The 23,301-nt window shown below is 38.8% G+C and overlaps 2 protein-coding genes and 1 long non-coding RNA gene across 10 annotated transcripts in view; 1 reads left to right on the top strand and 2 right to left on the bottom strand.

Moving 5' to 3' along the window:
• LOC137139351 (kazrin-like) overlaps positions 1 to 8,540 on the bottom strand; it is a 144,981-nt gene extending 136,441 nt beyond the window's left edge. For both annotated transcript variants that reach the window (XM_067526450.1, XM_067526451.1), the window contains exon 1: positions 8,407 to 8,540. In XM_067526450.1, the coding sequence (XP_067382551.1) occupies positions 8,407 to 8,482 (76 nt within the window). In that variant the 5' untranslated portion in view covers positions 8,483 to 8,540. The remainder of the gene's footprint in view (positions 1 to 8,406) is intronic.
• Positions 809 to 8,798, top strand: LOC137139353 (uncharacterized). 2 transcript variants are annotated; one of them, XR_010916302.1, is made up of 5 exons: positions 809 to 1,078; positions 3,367 to 3,425; positions 4,752 to 4,958; positions 8,393 to 8,543; positions 8,660 to 8,798. It is a non-coding gene; the product is annotated as an uncharacterized lncRNA (long non-coding RNA). The 2 variants fall into 2 exon arrangements; XR_010916301.1 differs by lacking the exon at positions 4,752 to 4,958.
• prdm2a (PR domain containing 2, with ZNF domain a) lies at positions 7,691 to 22,386 on the bottom strand. Of its 6 annotated transcripts, none has more exons than XM_067526446.1 (4): positions 22,273 to 22,386; positions 20,854 to 20,922; positions 16,145 to 20,422; positions 7,691 to 8,826 (listed from the first exon to the last, which is right to left on the bottom strand). In XM_067526446.1, the coding sequence occupies exon 3, from the start codon at positions 20,368 to 20,370 to the stop codon at positions 16,177 to 16,179; it is 4,194 nt and encodes a 1,397-aa protein (XP_067382547.1). In that variant the 5' UTR covers positions 20,371 to 20,422; positions 20,854 to 20,922; positions 22,273 to 22,386; the 3' UTR covers positions 7,691 to 8,826; positions 16,145 to 16,176. The 6 variants fall into 6 exon arrangements, with proteins under 6 accessions (XP_067382547.1, XP_067382548.1, XP_067382546.1 ...); XM_067526447.1 differs by lacking the exon at positions 7,691 to 8,826 and adding an exon at positions 13,744 to 15,835; XM_067526445.1 differs by lacking the exon at positions 7,691 to 8,826 and adding an exon at positions 13,744 to 15,785.
• Between the last annotated feature and the right edge of the window lie 915 nt (positions 22,387 to 23,301).

The raw sequence follows: 23,301 nt of genomic DNA, 5'->3' as shown, positions 1-23,301 counted from the left end.
TCCTGCTGCTTCAAGTCAAAATGTCTCCAGGAATAAGTCTCAAAGATAGCTATAAATAGAATGGAATTTTTAAATAAAAGTAAATGAAAACTGCTGAAATAAAACAACAGGATGTTTGGGTCTGAGTCTGGGGCTGAGTAAAAGAAGCAGTGGCAGAAGCTGGTGCTGCTGCTCCTCCTCCTGGCCCTGCAACACTGTGTTGCTGTGCACAACTAGCCAATATAATCATCACAGAACCACTGAGACCCAACTGGTGGTTTGGACACCAGATGCAAACTTTATATGTGGCAATGTGAGTGCTGCCTGTCACAGCAGCAAATGTGCAGGAGTTTCCCACATTAATGAAGTCTCTTCAGGAAGTGCATTTCAGAGAATGTCCTGCGTATTCAGCTGACAAAATCAATCTCTGGGTTCATAGTAATATTACTAAAAACTATAAACAAATGTATGGCTGTGTAATTAATTTATGTCATCTCACAATCCAATCAGTGGTTTCCTGTCACCTTAGCCACAGTCTGTACTGCAAAAAAAAAGAAAAACGAAAAGTGTTGCATCTCTCTATAGTAGGATAAAGAAACTGCATACAGTACATTTCCCATATTTAGAGACTTAAAGTTTCAGTTTCACACTTCTGTTGTCTACTTCTTACACATTTATGACAGGTGTTAGGTCAAAAAGGCCCTGGTCTACCAAAGGTCAAATTCTGCTAACTACATTTTTTCACAAGTTTGATAAAATGCATTTGTCTACTTTGCTGTGATATTAAGGATTCACTGTCTAGAATGATTTAGTATTGTGCATATGTGACACCCACCAGTGGTTGGTCACAATTGTTGATTAGGATTATGTGTTTTTTTTTGTATTTTGGTGCAGAGAGGCTAAATTTCTGAACATTTACCATGGGTTTAGGTTTCAAGCTTTTCATTGTAATTGTCAAGTTACGCCACTAGGTGGAGCATTCATCAAAATGAGCGCTAGTTGAACGTAGCCTTCAGGCCTCTGCTTCTCAGACAGAAACAGCCTGATTGAACGGACACAACTAACGTCTCCCGTCTCTACTTTTTCCTGTCTGAAACAGGTTAGTAGCATGTGTATTTTAATCACAACATACTCCATAGGATGTCTAAGGTCTTTTTGAGCTAACTACGGTTAGGTTTGAGGAGATAAACACACATTTGAGCAGCGTTTAAAGCCTAAAATTAGTTGTTTGTCGAAGTAAAGTTTTGCTAGCTTCCGTGTGTGAACACGATACCATTGGCGGTTTTATTGTGAGTGTTTCTGTGTGGACTAAAGACTCCTGGACATTTGTTAGAAATATAATTCATGTGTAATTAAGTTGTATGTGAGACCGAGAGTGAGGAATATGGGTTGTATAACGAATTTTTCCTGTTCTGTATTGTTTTCAGCACAGAGTTCCAGTGGGTTATTTTGTATACTACTTTGTTGAAATGTTTGCAAATGTGTAAAACATAAAAATTGATCAATAGGCTGAATTTAACTAGTAACAGGATTACTGAGGTAGTGTATAGTGAGAGCTAGTATAGCAGACACAAAGTAAGTATTGTTAATGCAATCTATAGTGGTGAATTAATACTATTAATGTTAAACAGTACTGCACTGTATTTCCAGACTCTGTTTGTAAGTTACAGTATATTAACCTGTGAGATGGAAATCACAATGTATGTTAATGGAAACATGTTGAATTGAGTTGTTGTGAAATAGAGAAAAATGTTTATAAAAACAAAACAGAAGAGTCAAATGAGAATAAAATATGCTTGTTTAATAAAGACAGAAACAGCCTGATTGAACGGACACAACTAACGTCTCCCGTCTCTACTTTTTCCTGTCTGAAACAGGGTATATATCCTGTCTACAGGTCTCTGTTGTTTGGGGCCTGTAACACATATTCTCAAGAGGGGAAAGTTTACCGGCATTCCTCTTGAAATTTCTGTAGTTTAAGTATGATGTGAAATTTTAAAGCTGGTGCACAGTTTGCATATAGGAGAGATGAAATGTGCATTTTTATAGTGTGTGAGTGAGTATTTCTGTGTAAGCAACAATGTGAACATGTTTTACTCACATCTAGTGCAAAAACACAGGGTTGCATTCACACAAAAGCTTCGCTCAACACCTGCACACATCAATACAAGATTATCACTAAAATCAATTCAGCTGCAGGGGAACATCAAAGGCTCTTTGCACACCTGTGAATCACCCATCATACATCTGTTGGTGTCTGATAAATCATAATAAAATGTTGTCCTATCCATCCACATTTATCCACCCGTCACCTCTGTCAAAACTGAATTATAATGAATGGCACTTATGTGCTTGGCAATTACGGAGAAACACTGATCACTGAGCTCCACCAACTGTTGAACTGTGCATCAAAGAGCAAACACACTTACTGTAAAGGAGGCGTTGATCTTTGCTGTCCTCTGTACTGGAAAAGACTGTGACACGTCTAGCCTCTTTTTGTGCCAGAACAAAACTAATTTGGGTAATTAAGTAATTAAATTTAAAAATTTGGTGGGGGTGGATGGTAAGGTGACATTTTGAGGTTGATCATTGGGCCCCCACCCCCATAACCAGCTTATGTCATCTGATAACTCTCACCTACACATTTTTAAGGTATGGTATTTTCAGGCTCTACAAAGACTATCGCCACTACACAAAAGCAGTGGTTTGAAAAATTACTGGGAGGACATGTAGTCAGGGAATGACAAAGTAAATTGGTATCTTCTGGCTGCTGATTGACTGAACGCACCTGATCCAGGCAATCAGCAGTTGGCTGGGCAGAGATAGCTGGAAAACAAACAATAAGGGGGACATCTCAGCTGGAGCACATCTAAATTCTTAGATATCCATGTTTGAGATCAACATTGTTTCAGGGGTTATTTATTTGCAGATAAAATAATTGGGCAAAAATTTCACAGTCAGGTCTTCTGTCAGTTGGGAAGAGAGACCCTGTCAGTCACCTGTCACTAAAGAGCGTACATGTGTTCTTAGTTTCCCACCAATACGCTTCTATTTAAGGACTTATTCAAGGATCCCCAACACAGAGAAAATTTGAATTATTCAGCGACTGTATGTTTATATTGTGGTTTAGATACAGTGTAGCTTGTATATATCAGGCAGGAGACCTCATTCAAATGCAGCTCAGGCACAAAATGTAGCAAAATACATTATTGCACTCAGGTGTATAGTAGATGGATGTTCCCTGTCACTTGGAGAGTGGGACATACATTGAATAGTGGGTGTCGTCAGCATTGTTGAAGGTATCTGAAATTTGACAGTGAAAAAATACTTTTCAATGTTTTATAACAGGAATCATCTCATACTGTGCTGTTGTCTTTAATTCAATAGTGACACTTTCTGTATCAAGCTCCAAAGGACAGATACCATCTACTGCAATGCCCTTGAAGGTATGTTATGGCTTTACTGCTGAATTACTGTATCACACTTTCTGAAGTACCACATTTTTACAAGATTGGAAACTTTCTTTTCAATGTCTTGACTATACTGTAGATAAAAATCAATAGGCTAAAGGCCTTTTCCCACCCCTCTCTATATATATCTTGCTAATGTTGACTCCCGAGGAGAAGAATAACAGGAAGAAAGCCACAATAATTTCAAACATGTGATATGTAGTCAGAACGATCCCTATGAGTGCAAATACACCTAATCACGGGATAAGCCGAAAGGACAAAATAAAATAAGAATAAGGGCGGTGGTTCAGTGGAGGGCAGAAGAGAAGACAAGTGGGATGAGGCAGAGGAGATGCAGAGTCAGAGCCTGCTGACCCTAACTCTGTTTTCAGTCAGTCTCCTGTGACACTGTGCGTATTCATCTGAAGGTTAATAGAAGCTGATGTCCTATTCTAAGCACAGGAACAGGTAGGAGGGGGTGATCACAAATGTTACACAAATGAAAATGTCTTTACTTTACTGTGTGATGGCCCTATGTTTTGTCATTATAGGGTGTGGTGTCATTAAATAACTGTTAATCCAGATGTTTCCCAGCTTAGAGCCACTCATTTGGAAATAGGCTCCCAAGACAAATGCCTGCTGAAGCTGCATTACAGCCACAATATTGCCTGAGTTATGCTGCAATAACCCAAAAATACTGCAGAGAGCCACAGTGAAAACATCAAATCCTCACTAACTTGCAGTGTGTGTTTGTGAACACAGGAAAGTCTTTCTGAGGATTGCAACATTTGTTTATTGTCTTTGCAGTGTATTTAGTAAAAAATTGACGAGTGGTTTTCACAGAGCTAGAAAATTAATAAAGATACATAGTACAGAATATCAGATCATAGTAAGTATGAAATATTCCTTAGTAATACACTATTTGGGAGTCATGATTGTTGCCTCTGTCTAACCAGATTGTTTTCTGGTGTATTGCAACATTTTTCCTCTCGCTTACTGAGATTGTGTGAGATAATTTGAAATTTCAGAGATAATGTATCTCCAAGCAGCTTTGTTTCTTCAACTGGGGGTACATGATTTTAATTTAATAGCAGCAGATGGAGTGGAAACGATAGGTCACGTTTCATGTTCATCCATCAACATGTTCCCTTTAGAGTTAACAAAATAAATAAATGACATTCTGAGAAACAGGACGTATCCATGACTCGCCCCTTGACAAGATGTGTTACCTTACTTGGTGCACACACAGACAAATGTGTTGCAACGTGACTCCTTCTACATGATTAGCGACACCAGAAGCATGAAGCTAATCTCTTACTGCAGGAAAGCCCATCGGGTAAGGAGGTGTGAGGAATCTCTGAGTGCGCTGGAACCATAACACAAGTGGAAGACGAAGAGGAATTAATCACTTCAAAGAGGACCAGAATGTGTTCTACACCTGCAGTGGTCACGTTGTAAAACTTCACATCACACAGGGAGCAGAGCTGAGACTTTCCAGTAGTTCTTGAAGTATCAGGAGAATACTCAAGGGTAAAGTGAAAAAGGAAACATTCTCCAAAGTTGACTGCTAAACTTGTCCAGTGTTTACAGAGTCTCTGAAATAATAATAATAATAATCATAAAATAATAACAATCTCATTGTTGGTTTTGTTGGAAATTTGGCCTTGATTAAAAGGGTAATAAGTTATCAAACTCCAATTAGCAACAATCAGTTAATCATCATTTCAAGCCTGTTTATACTATTAATTACAATTAACACATTACAAATGATATGACTTTTATTTGTCTGCTCTGTTTATTACATGGGTTTAAATCATGCACTTCAAGCAGAGATGCTGTGTGAAATTGTGCCTTGTACTACATTACAGAAGAAAGCTTATGAAGACAAATTACTTATGTGTATCATTGCAGTTTTAAATTCGTCATAATCCACCTCAACAAGTAAATAAATAAATGCACGACAGACAGTAAAATCAGCATTGTGCATTAATCATTTGACATGCAGATTTATATTCAGACTATTTTCAGACAGACAGGGGTTGATATCTGGAATGTGGGCCAAGAAACAATGGCAGGCAGGAGAAATCAGGACGCTTTTGTTCCAGCTGAGTAACAGCCAGGAGTTGAGTTTTGACAGCGAAAAATCTCAGGTTCTCATGAAGTGACACTATTAATCCACAATCCTATTTACAGCCTACAGGTAATCAAATAATCTTCTTCTCCCTGAGCAGTGAAACTATTGTTTTTTTTGACAATTTAATGAGACAATATTGTACTGAGAATTGTCTTTTATCCTCCAGAGAAACAGGATATGCTTACTTCTACATAGAATGTAGAGTGTATATATTCGAAAGCGCAATAAAAATAACATTCGACCTAATATGGACTAACCTTGAAAAGTAACACACATCAGAAATCAGCCTTTCCCAAACACTTTAACTTGTTCAAAGCCAGGAAACTTAGGTTTCACGCTTCTTCGACAAACAGGAGCACTGGCTGCCAAGGGATTTATGACAACACATCACAACACTGAACACAGAACAAATCACACCCCGCAGTTGGGAGCAAGATAATTGTAGCAGGATTATTCACCTGGCACTGCCACGTGAATGTGATGCATGAGAAAAGGAAGTGTTTATTTTGCCAGGGTACCACCAGAAGGTTGTTAATATTCAACTCTTTGGGCATGTGCAACAGTCATGTAATGGAATTTTTTTTTTCTCTGCAATTCAGACAGGTCCTTGCATATAGCTGAGGGACTTCTGATCCAATGATGGGTGACAGCCAAAGATAACAAAAAAAATCCCCCTATAATTACTGTTCTGATATTGCAAGCCAGCACTACTGCGGATTAGTCTTCCAGCAGTATGTAAGGTTGTTGCTAAAAATAGGTAGAACCCCCCCTTATTCACACAATTTGCAGCTTGCTCACTTTCTTGCCCCGATTGCCTCACCTCCCTCTTCTCTCCTTCCATCTTCCCTTTCACTTCCCTCTCCCGAACATCCGAAATCGCAGACGTGCAGCACAAGCTTCAAAGAGCATAGATAACTTCGGGAGTGCAAGACTGGCTGTAATTCACCACAACATGCAATGATAATGTCATTTTTCACAACCAGAGAGTGGCATTTAGGTTTAAGGCAGCCAGCATTCTCACCTATGCTGTGACTGATAAGCAGGCAATGAAGGAGAGTCGCTGTGAATGAGCACCACAGTTTAATTTCAAGTTGTCTTTTAGTTAAGTTTGAATGGGGGAAAGCAACAGAGAGGGAACAAAATAGCCTATGGGCATATGTAAAATAAATGTGCAACGAAGACTGAATATTCAGTGTGAATTGCTTTTCAATATACGACAGTCCAAAAGCACAAAACTACACAAAACAAGCTTGACATGCCTCCAAACACGTAACCTGTCACATCTTTTCCAATAATTTTTGTGTGTTACACTGCTTGCTGCCTTCTCCAGTCTGCTGGATGAGCAGCTAAGTGAGTGCAGTCATTTCGGTTGTTTAGATGAGACCTATGTAGACCAAGCCACTCTGATTACAGTTAAAGTTTCTTAACAACATGGAATTGGAGGAAATTGAACACCGGAAGTCATTGGAGAGGCCATTGCTTTTGTTTTTGCAAACCAGCAGCCAAATTGTTATTAGTCGAACGATAAAATCAGACAAGGTACAGTTCATCCCAGTGCAAGCAAAGATCAAAGTCCTGCCTCATATGACAAAAGAGACTGTTGGAAATAAATTGCTTGTTGTGCCACAGTTAGAGAGCTTTTCCCAGCGGATACAAGAATGTAAATGCAATAACCCGAATCTGCTAAAAACCTGTGAGAAATCACAGCTCACTATGTTTCGCATCAGGTCAGCCATGGCCAAAGGGACTCGTTTTCACTATCAGGAATAATGTGACACCTAGTGACAGAACACAAGGCTGAGTTTGTCATGCTGTGAGATTACCCCCCCCCCAAAACAAAAATTCACAGTGTAAATTAATATTGGACATATAATCACCTACATTGTGTATGCAGAGTATCAGTAGGGGCTGTGGGTGTCTGGCATATACAGTGCATAGAACCTCAAAGGTCAATTAAAAATTTCCATAAAGTACAAGAGCATAATTGTGAGCAAACATCATCCATATTTCATTGCGAATTCACTCAATGGCCTGAGACATATTTGCAAGGATAAAATCCACTAAATAAACTTGAAGGTTGGTGCAGAATTACATGATTAAGTAAATGTGAATTATTGAATGCATTCAATACACAGAAGGTACCGTGTTTATGTCAAATAAAATAAAATCACATCACAAAGGCATTTACCGTCTTTTTGTGTTATGTTTGCAAGACACATCGACGGACTGTATGTATATGTATTTAAGGTGACTTCTGCTAGTGCAAATCCCTTTAACACACACTTTCACACCTGACATCTCTCTTGCCAATCACATAAGTTAGTATCACAGTCTATCAACAACAAATCATTCAGTTTTTATACATAGCTCATATTCCATACTGTGTTGTGTAATGTTTTTAAATCTAACAATAAATTCCACACATTTAAGAAAACAATTGGACACATGAAATTTGTCTTTCTATCATTGACTTAACAACAAGAATTCATACCAATAATTACTTTTCTTTATAAAGTAATGTAACATGATTAAAATACAGAAGTAATTATATATTTGAAAAGCATTTAGAAGCTAAATTGAAAACAACTATATTATTTTCAGCTGGTTTGGAAACACATTTGCAACTGTTGCCTCCTAAGAATCCTTAATTTTGCATAACAGTGACGCAGGGTTTACATTTGTTCAAAATAATCTACTTTAATCACAGTCTGTGATGTCTGGCTGTAATGCACTAGTTGTACCCATAATTCAAACACTGCATTCATTCAAGTTAAACTCAATCAGAATGAAAGAAATAGGCAAGAAATAAACTTGTTGTTCTGATTTGTAGATGCTAACACTCACTGGCTTGCATGAGCTGACCCTGGCGCCCAAACACCTGGGAGAAAGGGCTTCGGCTGCAAGTGAGCATCTCCTCCATGGCCGAGCTGCTCCAAGAGGGGAAAGGTCCGTCGTCTTCCAAAAGAGAGAGCGCACTGAGGGTGAGTCTCTGAGTGTGGGGAAGGTCGACTGTTGCACTGAAACACTCCTCTCAGTTGCTTAACTGACTGCTCTTTTGCCTTTGAAGCCACCTCACGACTTCTATGCTTTTCCCTAGGATGTAATTTGCTTATTACAGCTACCTCCCCTCTGACTGCAGATCAGTCCTGTGTCTCGCTGCCTCAGATGCGGTCACAGTTGCTGCTGCTCCTCAGCTGATGGGAGAGCTGTGTTGGCTCGGAGTGGCGCTGCTTCCGACAGAGAGCAAGGCAAACATAGCATGAACTAAGCAAGAGAGAGAGGGAGACAGAGCGCGATGAGAAGGAGAAGCTCGCTGCAGAGAGAAGACAGACAAAAGTGAAAGATAGAGATAACACCATTGCTATTGATGCTGCCTGTCATTATTGGCTATGGATTCCCCTTTCTTTTCAAAGTCTAAGATACAACACATGGTAACATCTGTCTTTGGCAGAAAGCTCAAACAAATTTGCCAAGTTCATAGTTTGCTGTGAAATATCTGCAGCAAGCAAATACCAGAATACGCTTAATGTTGCCAAAGATCTGTTCATTCCCTAGTATCCAGAAATAAAAAAGCACTTGACGCTCCCTAAAAGCCAGACATGGAGGTAAAGATCCATCAATCTTTTGATTGCATGGAAAGGGTGGACTAGGATCATTAAAGGCAAATTAGAAAATGCAGGTCTCATGCCTGTTCAGTTAGGTTTTTGTTTCCTGCTTGTCTTCACTTTGATCTACTGTGTATATGCGTTTCCTGCCTGGATCATAACTACATTTCTGTCAGGATAATAAACAATAATTGAAAAGTTGTTTCGCACTCACTGTCTCTGCCCCTCACTTTTCCTACATGAGGATTATTTTCACAAATATAAACAGACAGAGGAAACAGAACCCGCATCTCTCTCTCATTCACACGCAGTCAGGTACAGAGTATACGGGCTGTATGCGGCACCTCGCTTGCACAGGCAGAAAAAAATTGCATATTCGCAAGCCCCTCTCAAAGCAAAAACACAGATTCTGAACCAAAAACTGAGCCGTGGACAGGAAAATCTGTTTCAAACTGAGAGGGGGTGGTGGATCATTAAAAATGGATCTCCATCCTTTATTAATGTCCTCATTTCCATGTCTGTTCAGTCATCCCACATGAACAGCATGCAGAGAGGGCAGAAGAGAACTGTACAAATGCACTTTATGCTTATATATCCTGCTGGTAGTATTGTTTCTTCACTGTTCACCTTACAGGGGGGGGGCTGGTTGTCTTTATGATACTGGGGATGCATGCGTCTTTCTTTTGAACTCAGCCTTACATAACGTGTTGGAGGCAGAACATTAGCTTTTGTAGGAAATCTCAAAGTCTAAATTCGCCAAATGTTTGAATTTTATTTGAATAGATAACCTACATAGAGGTTAGAAGCCTCCTTTTGAAGGGAGATGTGGAAAAAGGTGCAAAACAGGTTCATTTTTAAAGAGTTCTATAAAAACAACAACATCCCCCACAGTTTTGCCCCAAAACACATCACTGTCATGTCAGTTAGAGTTAGCAGTGCCGGAGGTGGTGTGACTCAGATCTCTCGTGTGTTTTCACCTAAAACACTGTGATGCTGACATGTCCCCGTCATCGCTTCGTGCACTGTTTACCTGCACTTGCAAACTTAATCCAGCCCCAGATGGCACAAAATTTCACTCAACAAAAGATACCAGACAGACCTCCGACTCACTTAGGCTTGTCTCCCACTGTGTTACTGATGTCATTTCAATATCAAACTTTTAATAAAGAAGATGAAATTAATGAGAGGGACATCAAAGGTTCTCGTCAAGACTTCTGGGATGGATGTTTTTGCTTTTGACCATCTCTGATCATGTGTTCCCACTTATAATCATAACTTCCTGTGTGAACATGGCCCTGGGCTAAGATCCTATGGTGTGATGAGCATACAAATGCAGCCTTACAGTTTAAAATTACTGCTGAGCTTGTGAGCTCTGGGAGATCCTGTAGCTCAGGGCTGTGGTTTTTCCCTATACACTGGCACAACTCCTAACTAAAAATCTAATAACAAATGCACCTGAAGGCTAATCCCTTGTTACCACAGTGTGTAATTGAATGCTTTCAAGCTCAATTACTAATAAAAGGACAACAGGTATGTTGAAGTCCGTTTGCACACAATTGCTTAGTGGTACCATATTTGCCATAAGCCCTGTGTGTTCAATAGCACTTAAATAGTTTTTTTTGAGCTTTGAATATGTCTGACTCAGTGTGACAAAAAAACTCCAACTAATCCAAACCACTTGTATAGATTTGACACTGAAGCACTGAAAACCCGTTTAAAATTCAAATGTAACCTTCGCATGAAGCACAAACCCCCATAAATACAGTACATGCAGTAAACCAAGCTTATTTCACCTGCTGATGCTGACTCCTCTGTATCTGCATTTTATTACAGTGCTGCCTATAGTCATGACACAAGGGGATGGAGGGAATTACGGTGATATGTCAAGTGTCACAGATTGATGTACAGCACAGCTTCTGCTTCCACAGCTTTCTCACAACCCTGAAGAACCCTAAAATGATCTTCCCCCTGCACACTTACATCGTTTGCCTGTAGCAAATAAAGGATTCTGCCAAAAATCCAATTAAGTTCATGCCCACTGCACTGCATGTTGATGACCAATTAAACTTGGGCAGAGATTACTTCTCGTCCATTAATGTCTTGAAAGAGCATACTGACACAGACCAGAACATGTACAGATAGACTGTGTGTAGATAGTTCTCAGGAAAAGCAGATGAGAATAGCTGCTACCTTTCTGTGAGTAATTAATTATAAAAATAAAAGTCAGTTAAAGTTAAGAGGGGTCTATAGACCACTATCACACACTACTAGCACTCCCGCTTGTGGAAAGAGCCAAACTAAACACAAATAGGGCAGAATTTGGGAATGTGAGTCTCCATTTTGTGGTGCACTTGCACGTGCACAGGCACATAAAAGACACTGTGCTCATTCTTTTTCAATCCTTCAGTGTCTTTCTTTCTACCAGTGATGTGATGATTAAACATTCAGACGGGCACACATGCAGTATAAGGGAAATGCATTTACTATTGTGGACGCTTTATGCTGTAACACTGACTGTAGACATAGGCCTATACTGTTTGGAAAATGTCCACAGGGTATCTTTAAGTAAAGGTTCATCCATCTGCTCAATACTTCTGTGCCCTAACTCCAGCTACAGCCTGGGCTTTAGCTGTGGTGTCTGGTCTCTGCAAAGATTTGTACTTAGTTTTGTGTTTCAAAGTTTTGAAGCTTGTTCAGTGTCTAGTCTTCATTAAACTACAGTCACAGAGCTTCCATTTTCTTAAATGCATATATGAATATAGACTGATGTTAGCAGCTCAGTTTTGAGGGTATCTCCATGCTCCTCGAAGGATCTTTATTCAGGTAAAATGTTTCAAGACTAAAACAACACTGCAGTACTAAGATTACAAAAACAAGGTAATGTACTGTTACTCTGTACGTATTCATATGTAGCTGTTTTAGATTTGGTTTTGATATTTCTTCACTATTACAGCTTTAACGGAACAGATTCCATGGGAATCAGGAGCGGGTGTTAGTATTTTCCTCTTTCAAATAGAAGACATTAAGTTGTCCCTCGGTTTCAGATTATGTTCCATTTTTTAATTTACAAGCCAACACTGAACCTTTATTTTTACCATCAATCCCTGCTTTCACTGTTTATATACCCATTACAACAACTACTTCCTCCCATAGCTAATATGTAGTAGTATGTACTAATTAGACTTTTCCCCTTAAAACTCAGGTTGTGCACATTTGTTTCTTTGAGAGGCACAGTGGGCATTTTTGTCTCCTGCTTTTGCTGGAGCATATATAACCTGCTTGACTGAAAACTCGAGCTACTTTTACTGTGTTGTAATGCACATGAATTTAAATGTATTTGCAGTATATTTTGCAACTTACGTTCATCACGAGACTGAGATCACTTTTTCTGTCAGATGTCTCAATGGCTAATGTAAAGGTTATTGTTATATCGTTATATGTTACCTCAAAACTAAGGTCCCAATCTCAGGTCGGGTAACAATGCAACGACACGAAGAGAAACACCTGAAATAAACAATTCCATTTATGCTGCCCAATCTACTACTTTGTTTGTAATTGCTTTTTTATTACCTGCACAAGCTGCTAGTACTTCAACTTAATACTCAAGTAAAAGAGCAGGTACAGCACTAAAAGGTATCTTCAAATTCTTTACTCAAATTAAACTAAGTTGATGCTCCAAATTGTGCTGAAAGTATAAACTACTCAACTAAGAAAATGTTTTAATGTTAAAACTACTGAATTATTGCTGTTGAAAATGTTGTAAATGTGCAACAAAAGTAAATTATGACAGCAAAAATATTTTAGCAATTAAAAATAATAAATAGATAATTTATTACCTAGAGATTTGGTGTGGAAAACAAACCACAGCTGGTAAGGTGAAGATGACTATATCTATATGATTATATGTCATATATGGTTAATAAGTAAAGTAAGTAAAAGGTACAATATTTAGTAAATAAAAGTAACTCAAAGCTTTGCTTAAGAACAGTACTTGATATATAGTTGCTCACCACCACTGTAAGCTGAGTAACCTTATTTATGCCTTATTAAACCATTCTACAGAGAAAGTGTCTAAAACGCGTCACACCTAAATGTTGTACGCTGTCACTTTCGAGATTTTTTTTCTTTTCTTGCAGATGCAAAATACATATGCATTACATATGACAGATTATTGTTAATTAACATATCACATATTTAGACACCGCTTACCTAGAAAAGGCTAGTAGATACTGTATGATGTCTTTGCATGGAATCCAGATTTGAAACATTAAAGTCTTGTAGTGAGGAGTGTTTTAAAAGTAAAATGTAAATTAATGCAAAAGTAAATGGATTTTTCAAACAGAATGTATGAGTGTAAAAAAAGATGCTGTGCTGTATTATAAAAAACCATTACTGCTCCTGAGCTTAAAGTAAAGAAACTGTGCCACCACCTGGACATTTTAGTACTTGCTAGTACATTGTGCAGTTAACTCCAAATGTAGTGACTGCAACAGATTGTATCTGTTAATTCAGATGCCTCCAATACTGTAATTAGCCTGCTTTCTTTACTAAAACTACTTCATACAAATTTCACATGTGAGCTCAACATTCTCCATTTATTTTGAACTCGCTTGAAAAAAAAAACCTTAGTGCAAATCATACAGAGAAACCATAACGTGATTTTAAATTATTAATAAATATACATACCTCAATTTGCACCTCAGAATTCTACAAGCACTTTTCACAGTTAAATAACAGTCTCTCAAACCATCCTGTACATCCAAAACACTGCAGTCCATTATAAGTGAGGGAAATATTATCAGCAAAGTCAGAAAAAAAAACAAAAATAAAATAGAAGTACAAACAAAAATAGAAATACTTTTACTCTGATATAGACTGTAGTCAAGTTTTAGTTTTACCAAATTAATACAATTCAGTGAATCTATAATGTAATATTTACCCTGTATAGCACTGCAAATTCAAACTAGTAGCTTATAAAAATTTAAATCAATCAATGCATTTACACACCCACTCTTTGAGATTAGTGACAACTTGCCACAGATATTTTCACATCAGTACAGGGTTTATGTAAAAATACCCCATAATTGCTCTGTTTCCAGTTTGTGGTTTATACATTTCAAATTCGTTATATACACACTGAACACCATAGACTATTGACACCCATTACACAGATTATAAGCGATGATTATAATCAACAAAGACCCAGACTTCTACTTCTAACCATACATTTCCAGACATTTAAGGGCAAGCAAAAAAAAAAAAGCCACCCCTCCCCACTCACACACACAAAGTCATAGTTTTTATAAGAAATTTAAAGAAGTGCAAACAATAGTCTAAAATCAAACTGGACTTCTGTAAATATATCAGGATTTCAGAGAGAATGCAGGAAGGTCAAGTGAGTATTTGGCTCTTGTCTGTAAATCCTGTTCAGGAGATATCATAGTACTTTTGATAGTGACTGGGATTGCAGTACATACGTCACACTGCAGTGTTTCCCAGGTGTAAGGAACTAATTTGTGGTGGCTTAAAAGCTTGAAAATGTAAACTTTGTGGTTAGTATGTGAAAGATGCATTTAAATCAGACCACAGGGAAGTGTGTGTGTGTGTGTGTGTGTGTGTGTGTGTGTGTGTGTGTGTGTGTGTGTGTGTGTGTGTGTGTGTATATATATATATATATATATATATATATATAGAAAAAAAAAAACTTTACACCAATGCACCCTTTTAAGCTACAAAAACTCCATTAACAGACAAATATACAAATAAATCTGTTTACTTAGGGGTGCATCTGTTAGATTGGACCACCAAAACATGTTTAAACATAACTTTTGTGCCACATTTAATCATATTATGCTACACTTGTTGGCACACAACAAGCATTATTTTCTCTATATTCTCACAAATTGGCGACTAGGCCAACCGGATAACACACTAGATGGATATGCAAATGAGAAAAAAAACTAATAGAAAAATAAATTCCCAAATAGTGCTGATATCTTTTAACAATAATTTGGACAGGTAGCTCGTGCCCACAGTTACTGAACTACAGAACATGTTACTTTAGGACATGTTTAATTCTTCTGATTCATGACGTGGCTTTTATGCAATTACACCATTTAATTCCAATATTACATTTGGTGTTAAAGGCCTAACTGCATTAAGATAAATGAATGTAGCTGCAGTACAAGCAAGTTTTAACCAAAAGGCCACAGACAAAAGTTAAGGAAAAGTGCGAATGCATGCTGAACATGATTGCCACCTGTCATCCTCTTTAAAGTACTAAGTAGGAAACGAGAGCAGCCTTCCAGCTGAATTTCTCCTACTTCATCACCAAGTTGAAACACGTAGCAATCAGATTAACTTTAAAAGTGCAAATCCAAGCTGTTACAGAAAGTTTAAGGAAACATCTACAAAACTCAAAGAACTACAAAAGAACTCAAATACTCAGTTAAACATCCATAGACTGCAGTATCTGTTTTATGCATTCTGATATCAATCAGTTATTGTACAGTATATGGTACAGTATAATGCAACCTGTGGGGTTTACAGTATGCTTAGCAGTTACCCCCCCCCTTTAGTATGACTGACGATGTATGAGGAGTTCCATACAGCAGGGTCCTGAAAGTGACAAAATAAAACATACAAAGAAATATTTCATTTGCATTCATCTTCTCAAACACACACACACACACACACACACACACACACACACACACACACAAAGTACATTACTGCACTCACTTTAATTGTAAACTAACTTTATGGATTTATAAAGACATTTACATTTTGTCATTTAGCAGACGTAAAAAATTTGTTTAGAAAAATTCCTATGCATTTTTTTTCCTCTGTCTTATTAAATCATCATAAATGAGCAATTTACATACTGTTAATAATCTAGTACCTATAGGGGTTTTTTTTGGTAAACACATCCAAAGAATTGTATGATTTTGCAAGTAAACCTAAATGTGCTTCACTACCTGCTGATCATGTGATGGACATGGAGTGATCTTCAAGCTGTAGCACTTCGCTCAGAGCAGGTGGTAACAGCTCCTGTTGCTTCTTCTCGACTCTGGGTGGGAGGCATCCCGTCTTTCTGTGATGCAGTCTGTTGTGGTTTCACAATAGTAATTTTTATGGGAATTCCTTTGCCGCTATTTTGCACTCTGCCATACTGCCGCATAGAAGGGTTGAAAGTACGAACAATGGGAAGCTCATTGAGAGTCGATGTGTCCTGTTTTGGCTGAGTGCTCTCTTTTATAATTATTTTGCTTCTTTTGCTTGAAAAGACGGTCTGGACTGGTAGGATGGCAGACCTCTTAGCAGGGCCAGAAGTCTGCAGTCTTGTTTTATGCTGAGGTGAGTCTTGGTGTTTCTCTTCAAAATGAGACGCTCCTATATGCAAGTGACCATAGTTTTCTTTTGTTACAGACGGACTTCCTTCTTTCCTTTTCTTCACCTCTTTAGGTTTCTTGGGGCACACTGCCATGTGTTTGGTTCTGCTACGACGCATTGTGAACTCCCTGTTACAATGAGGACAGACAAATATCTCCTGCTGCACATCCATGTGTGCAGATGATCCTTTATTAGCCGACGGGACTGACTTGCCCCTCTGTGGCAAAACCCTGTGGGCCAACTTTTTCTTCCTTTTGTTCAGCACTTTGAATTTCAACTTCACTGATGCTTCTTGATTTGGGCTGGAGCTGTTTGACTGGCTTGCTCTGTTTGAAGCATTTAACCCATTAGTAGAATTAGTGGTAGACAGCACGCCATTCTGAGTTTTTGCAAAGTGACGTAGAGGGATGGGGTTCTTTTTAGGTGTGTATCGCCTTTTATCACTGGCATTTGCACAATCTAGGATATGCTTATGTAGCTCTGGCATGTTATCAAAGCTCTTTCCACACTTGGTACACCGAATAGCTGTACTAAAAGTTTGTGGGATGTTGTGGGTAGTGAAGTTTGTGGCTGAAGCCAGGGATGCAGCAGGTGATCTGTTATGGTAAGGAAATGGAGGGGGCTTAAAGCTGGGATAGTGCTGGTTAATGCCAAGACGAACATCAGGCCCATTAAGTTTACCTCCGTCTGATGCCATAATTTTTATGGTTGTAAACAGTTCTTCAACAGCCACGTCTTCTTCACCTTCTTCCTTTTTCACCGATTTTTTGGATTCCACTGTAGCATTGTGCACTGAAAGTGCCATATTGATTTTTGTGGAGTTGTTGTAATTTTGAGGTCTCAGTTTTCCTTTTTCTTCTTCTGTGTGCGTACACTGCTGACCGGGATGTAATTCCTCCTGATGCTGCTTCAGATTGCAAAGGTAGACAAATTCTTTCGTACATGCACTGCAAACGTAAGTCTTGCCGACACCATGGAGGCTCGATCGATGATCAAGCAAAGCAGAGGGCTTCCCAAAGAGCAGTACGCAGAACTCACACTTGTAGGGCCATTCATCAGCATGCTCACCTACATGATGGCCAAGTTCTTTCATTGAATGGAAAAGCTTATCACACACATTGCAGATGAAATTCTTGGTGAAAGACTGCTGTTGGTCATAATTTGGTGTGTTATCTGATGATTTGTCCTCTTCAGCTTTTTTAGAAGGGTGTGGGATTTTAAATGGCATTTTGGTTACAGAAACAGAACCGTCAGCAGAACAGTTGTCCTCTTTTGCAGTTGGTGGTTCTGCATTATTAATAGCCGCTGGGTCAGGATTTGATTCACCCTCAGGAGGACAATCAGATACAACGGATGTGTTGGTGGAGAGAGTTAGTGATTCTGCAATGTGGGACACAAGAATAGTAGGGTCCACAGTCTGTGAGTTGGGCACTGATACAATCTGTTGCTGTTCTATGTGATTAACAACCACTTGTGTAGGTGCTGGTGGCTCCACAGTGTTTTCTTGCAAGGTAATTGCAGCAGGGACTACACTCCCTGGAGCTTCAAGAGCTATTGTGCACTCAATCAACACTGTGTTGCTGGTAATGTTGTAAGAGTTGATGAGGGGGTCATTTAAAGTTACAGTGGATGTAAATGGAACTTCTGACACAGGAGTTGACTCAACTATAGGTGGATTGATAGCAATTTGATCAGTGAGAAACACGTGGCCAGGCAAATTTAAAGTTGGGTCAAGGGGCTGTGAAAGGGTGACAAGGTTTGCAGCACTTGCTGTGGCAAAAGCAGTAGCTAAATCACACTCTGAAGAATTTAATGCATTTTCAGTGCAGATTACCAAGGGCTTCTGGGCTATATTTGGGCCCAATACCTGGATTGGCTGGCTTGCAGTGCTTGAAACTGGTGGTGACAAAACTGTGATTAATGAAGGTGCGGTAGAGAGCATAGTATGTGAGGGTGGGGTAGCAAATATAGTGCATGGTGAAGCTGGCTGCAGAGCAACAGAGGTAAGGGAGGCAGTGGATGGAGTCAGGGAACTGGAAGGTAGGGCAAGTCCATAAACAAGTCCTTCAGCAACAGACTCGACTGGGGTCACCATATCGGAACCTGTGACTATGGCAAAATCAGTGACTATAGGAGTCTCAGGATTCCCTAGTTCTACATTTTGCTCTCCAGTATTTCTTATGGGTTTTTCTACTATGCACGTATTTGATTTTTCTGGACATGATGCTAAATTTGTTAGCTCAGATTCTCCTAGGCTTTTCCTTTGCAAACTTAAATCCAGCACAGCATCAACTAAAGCTAAATCTTCATTTCTCTTAACCGTATTGGAGAGATCCAGTGGTTGCTGGTTACAGGAACTGTCACTTGTGATGGGTTCCCAGGTTTCTGTCAAGACAGGCTTCACTGCTGGTTCCTCCACAAATGCAGTCCTTTCATCCTTTTCATTCTCAATTTGGTGCACAAGTGAGATTTGCTGGGACTCCATCTGTCCTGTACTTGGAGTATCAATATCTCCTGTGTCGGATGTTGGGGTTTCCTCCTTGGGTGGTGGGCTTTGCTGTGGAGAGCTTGTTGGAGATCCAGTCCTTCTTTTAAATCTTCCTGTTCCAGCAGGCAGGACAGAGAGAGACACGGGTGAACATGACTTTTGTCCATCTGTTATCAGGGCAAGTGTAGGTTTGAGGCCATCCTGCTTCTCGAGGAGCTGCTTCAGCTTAGGAGACAAAAACACTGTTCTTTCCTTCTGCACAACTGTAGACTCTGTATTCTGAGGAAGCAGATTCTCAATTAAACAAGATGCAAGTGATGATGATGAAGATGACACTACCACCTCAGACTCAAGTTCAGTTTTAATTTGTGGCAAAAGAGGGGGTGTGGCAGTTCTTCTCTTAGCCAGTGGTTGACCAGGTGTATCCTTACATGTAGCCGAATCTGTATTTAAAACCTGGCTAATTTGTATGGGGTCTAGAATCAGGGCATCTAGCCCTACTAAAGTTGAAGGTCCTGAATGAACTTCTGCTGCTTCACAGCTACTGACATTACTTGTTGACACTATCTTTCCATCAATGTAAAAGCTGAGATTCTCTGAAATATTGCTAGAGACATCAAGCATGTACCGTTCTGTGTGCTCCCCTTCATTCTCTATAACAGCTGCAGGTGCAGTATTATCAACGAGTTGCGTTTCCTGTTGAGATGTTTCAGTGAACATCCTCTGAAGATTTTCCTCCTGTGGCAGCTGGGTTTTTTCAACATGCATGAGCTGCAGATGCTGCTTGTGGATCCTGCGTTCATGCCGTCGCCTACTGGTATGTGAAGTAAACATCTTTTCACAGTACTTGCAAGCATGATGGCTGTCCACAGCTCCCTGTTTTTCTGGCTGAGAAGTGGGGTCTCCAGGTGAAACAACTGATGTATTAGAGCTGGTAGAGGAGGAGGTATGAGGCTGCGTGACTGAGCTTACTAGATCCCGAGGCTTCATCTTCTCAATCTGTAACTGACCTAGATTTGAACTAACAGACCTGTTGCTCTTATTGCTTTTATATGCATGCACCTCATTGTTTGCCAAACGGTGGATGTGCATGTGTTGTTCCAAGCCTTGTTTGCTGGTGAAATGTCTCTCACAATACTGGCAGGGAATGGAGCCCCAGTGTCTCTCAGTATGTTGATTGGGATGTCTCTGAAGATCTGGGTAGTTTGGGTCCATATTCGTTTCAACTTGAGAAACCTCATCATTGTCGCCATCCTCCTCCTCCTCTACTATATCCTCATTGTCTCCAAATTCTGAAGTGTACAAGTGAGGACGGTCCTCCATCTTCTGTGGGGATTATAACCAGTTCTCTTAAGGAAGCCTGTCACACAGGACTCTTGATAGTTGTCACATGAATGAATAGACAAAGAGGATATTGAAATTTAGCACATATACATATATTAAAGTCAGTGTATCATTTAAGGTCTACATCAAATTAACTTCAACACCCAATATAAAACGCTTGTACAGACAAATCATTCAAATGCACTACAATACATAAAAATGTGTTAATTACTGTTTGAGTTGTCTGGGTTTGCAAATTATTGTGTAAAGCACTCAAGCACAATTCATTTATATTACTATAATATTACTACAATAACAGCAGTGATAGTAACTGTTTATATCAGTAAAGAAAGACATCATTTTGCTGCAACTTATATATAGATATAAATAAAAGCTGCCATCTTAAAAGCACTTACTCATAAAAATAATTTATGATTAAGTACTGTTATCACACTAGTGATAACTGTTATCACATTATCTTACCATTATATTTGTCAATGCAGAGTGGAAGGCATAATTTGTCTGACTGAAGAACACAGGCTTTTCTTTCAGCTGAAAAAAAAATAAGCACATTAAAATATTTTTTAAAGTTCTATGATGTACAGGAGCATGACACAGTCTACTGAAAGACAGTACAAACTAGTAAAGTGAACAGCTGTTGTGTGGGAGTAGCTAAGCCAAGCATACTTTATCTCTTGGCTAATGAAAAAGCCTTGTGTCTTGTCTTGTTAACGTATGCTAATAACTTTCAAGGTTATCAAGGTTACACTATAAAGCAATAAACACAGCCCATCTTAATGGAAACGCTTTAAAATACTGCTCACTCAGCATTATGTACATGCTCTCATGGGTGATCCCATGAGTGCTTTCTTAAACTTGGTATAGGTGCCTTGTTTTGTTTTGGTTGCAACAATTTGTAAAAGGAGGGGGGGAAAAATCCAACACTACCAATAACAAACCTAAAGTGATTCGTGATGCATTTTGACATTCATTTAGGCCACAGCTTAGTAGAACAAAATGGCAGGCCCATCATGTCTGCGACATTTGTCGTCCTCTTCCAACTGCTCTTCACCGCATAAAAATCTATTTTATACAATAGCTACTTTAAATATTTTGTTACTGTACATTTTGCTTTTCATGGTCATTTTCACTTATCCAGTTTATTTTTCTTTTCGTTTTTTCCTTACGTTAGCGCAGTTTCATAGTTCCTAGTAGACAGGAGCAGAAATGTAAACAAAGACCGTAACATAACATGTCATTTTTGATGATGGTTAGTTTTATGATATTTTAACAGACCCCCGCGTGCTGTTACCCACATATTATTTCGCAGATACCGAACGATTTGTGCCAGTTTCTTAGTATTCAACTTCTATTTCCATTCATCTGTGCCGCAAGAGGCTTACGTAACACTTCATATACATAATATAGATTTATACCATTATTTATTTCATTTTATGTAAGCTACAATTGTTTGTCGGTTAAGGTTTGGGGTTCATTCACACGCATCTGCTTCACCTGGTTTTGATGACGCTCCCCTGTCCTTGCACCATTGCTAACTGGTCGCACAACACGTCGTCAAATTGCTGTTTTGGTACAAAGGCAGCTAAATCGTACCAGCGAAATATTACCAGGCTTCTCGAAAATTGCCCTGCCACTTCCCCTGAGATTAAAAAAAATGGAAAATGAAATCGTAAAACAGTCGAGGTCCTGTGACAAGGTTTCACAAGTAAAAGGAAACAGTTCGTCGCTAAAATACCAGAGTGAAACAATATAACGCTACTGCTAGCTGCAGTGCTAGCTCCCAAGCCCTTGCTAATGTTACATTTAGGACAGAATATTCGACAGGGCCATTACGGACACTGCCCCTGAAGCAAATCTGCACGTTTCGGTTTTCATACATACGTGAGTAGCCAAAATCCCAAAGTGTAATACAGCGGGTGGAAATGTTCCTCTTGTGACATGCAGCTACTGGACAGTTGTGTTTTTTTCTTCCTTAATGCCCCAACAAGGTTGTAGCTCTCTGATTGGTCAGTGAATGTGGATGTCAAATTTGGACCAATTAGCAGTAGCTTTGCAAAGGCACAGAAAGAGGAAGGAAAAAATGCTTAAGCAGAATCTATGAGCGAAAGGCATGACAACATTAACACCATCCGAGCTGTACATGTAGTTTTGTTTAAATTTATAGATAGTGATATATCATAGATATTTGACACATCAAATTAGTATGTGCTGTCTTTTGCAAGTTGTTAGGCATAGTGACTTTTGCACATTATAATCTAAAATTGTGACGTAAGTTAACGTTAAAAATGGCTATAAACTCAAGGCCAGACAAAGACAAATTAATCGGATTTTAAACGCTTAAACACTTCGTCAAACCACTTCTTCAGTCTTATGTCATAATTGAGCCTATTGACAAAAACTATCTTTGCAGTATATAATATGACCTGTAGAGGGCGTAAAATAATAAAGGCTCAGCATAGAGCAATCAAATTTATTGATTAAAGTGCATTTCTGTTAGATTATACTGTAACAAATATTTCTGTGTTGCGTGTCATGAACATCTTATGACTTCTCTTTGTTATTGTTTTATATCATGCAATATAATATTAGCAACACTAGTTTTTAGATTGATACTATTTAAGGCCTGCCTAAAATATAACAAAAGTAAAGACCATTGTGATGTTGTAGTTGGGTCATACCTTATTATTGTCAATTCTTTCTCAAATGTAAAAACAGACGGATGAGAAAAAAATTAGCTGACATGTGCTAATACGTTTGTTCTTCATTTTTCTGTTTTCACAAGAATTATCAATTGCATCACAAGGGGGTCATTTAAGGCTCACACTTACACTGACAGAAAGTAAAAGTAAGTAAAGTAAAGTATAGTAAAGAAAGTAAAGTAAAAGACCATCTTTGAAAGAATTTGTAGGA

This window comes from Channa argus, chromosome 13 (assembly GCF_033026475.1).
Source record: "Channa argus isolate prfri chromosome 13, Channa argus male v1.0, whole genome shotgun sequence".
Classification (NCBI taxonomy): Eukaryota; Metazoa; Chordata; class Actinopteri; order Anabantiformes; family Channidae; genus Channa; species Channa argus.
Note: the sequence above shows the minus strand (reverse complement) of the source record. Positions and strands in the feature narration are given on the sequence as shown.

Coding starts and splice junctions, on each gene's coding strand:
- prdm2a (XM_067526446.1), bottom strand. CDS start 20,370: ATGGAGGACCGTCCTCACTTGTACACTTCAGAATTTGGAGACAATGAG.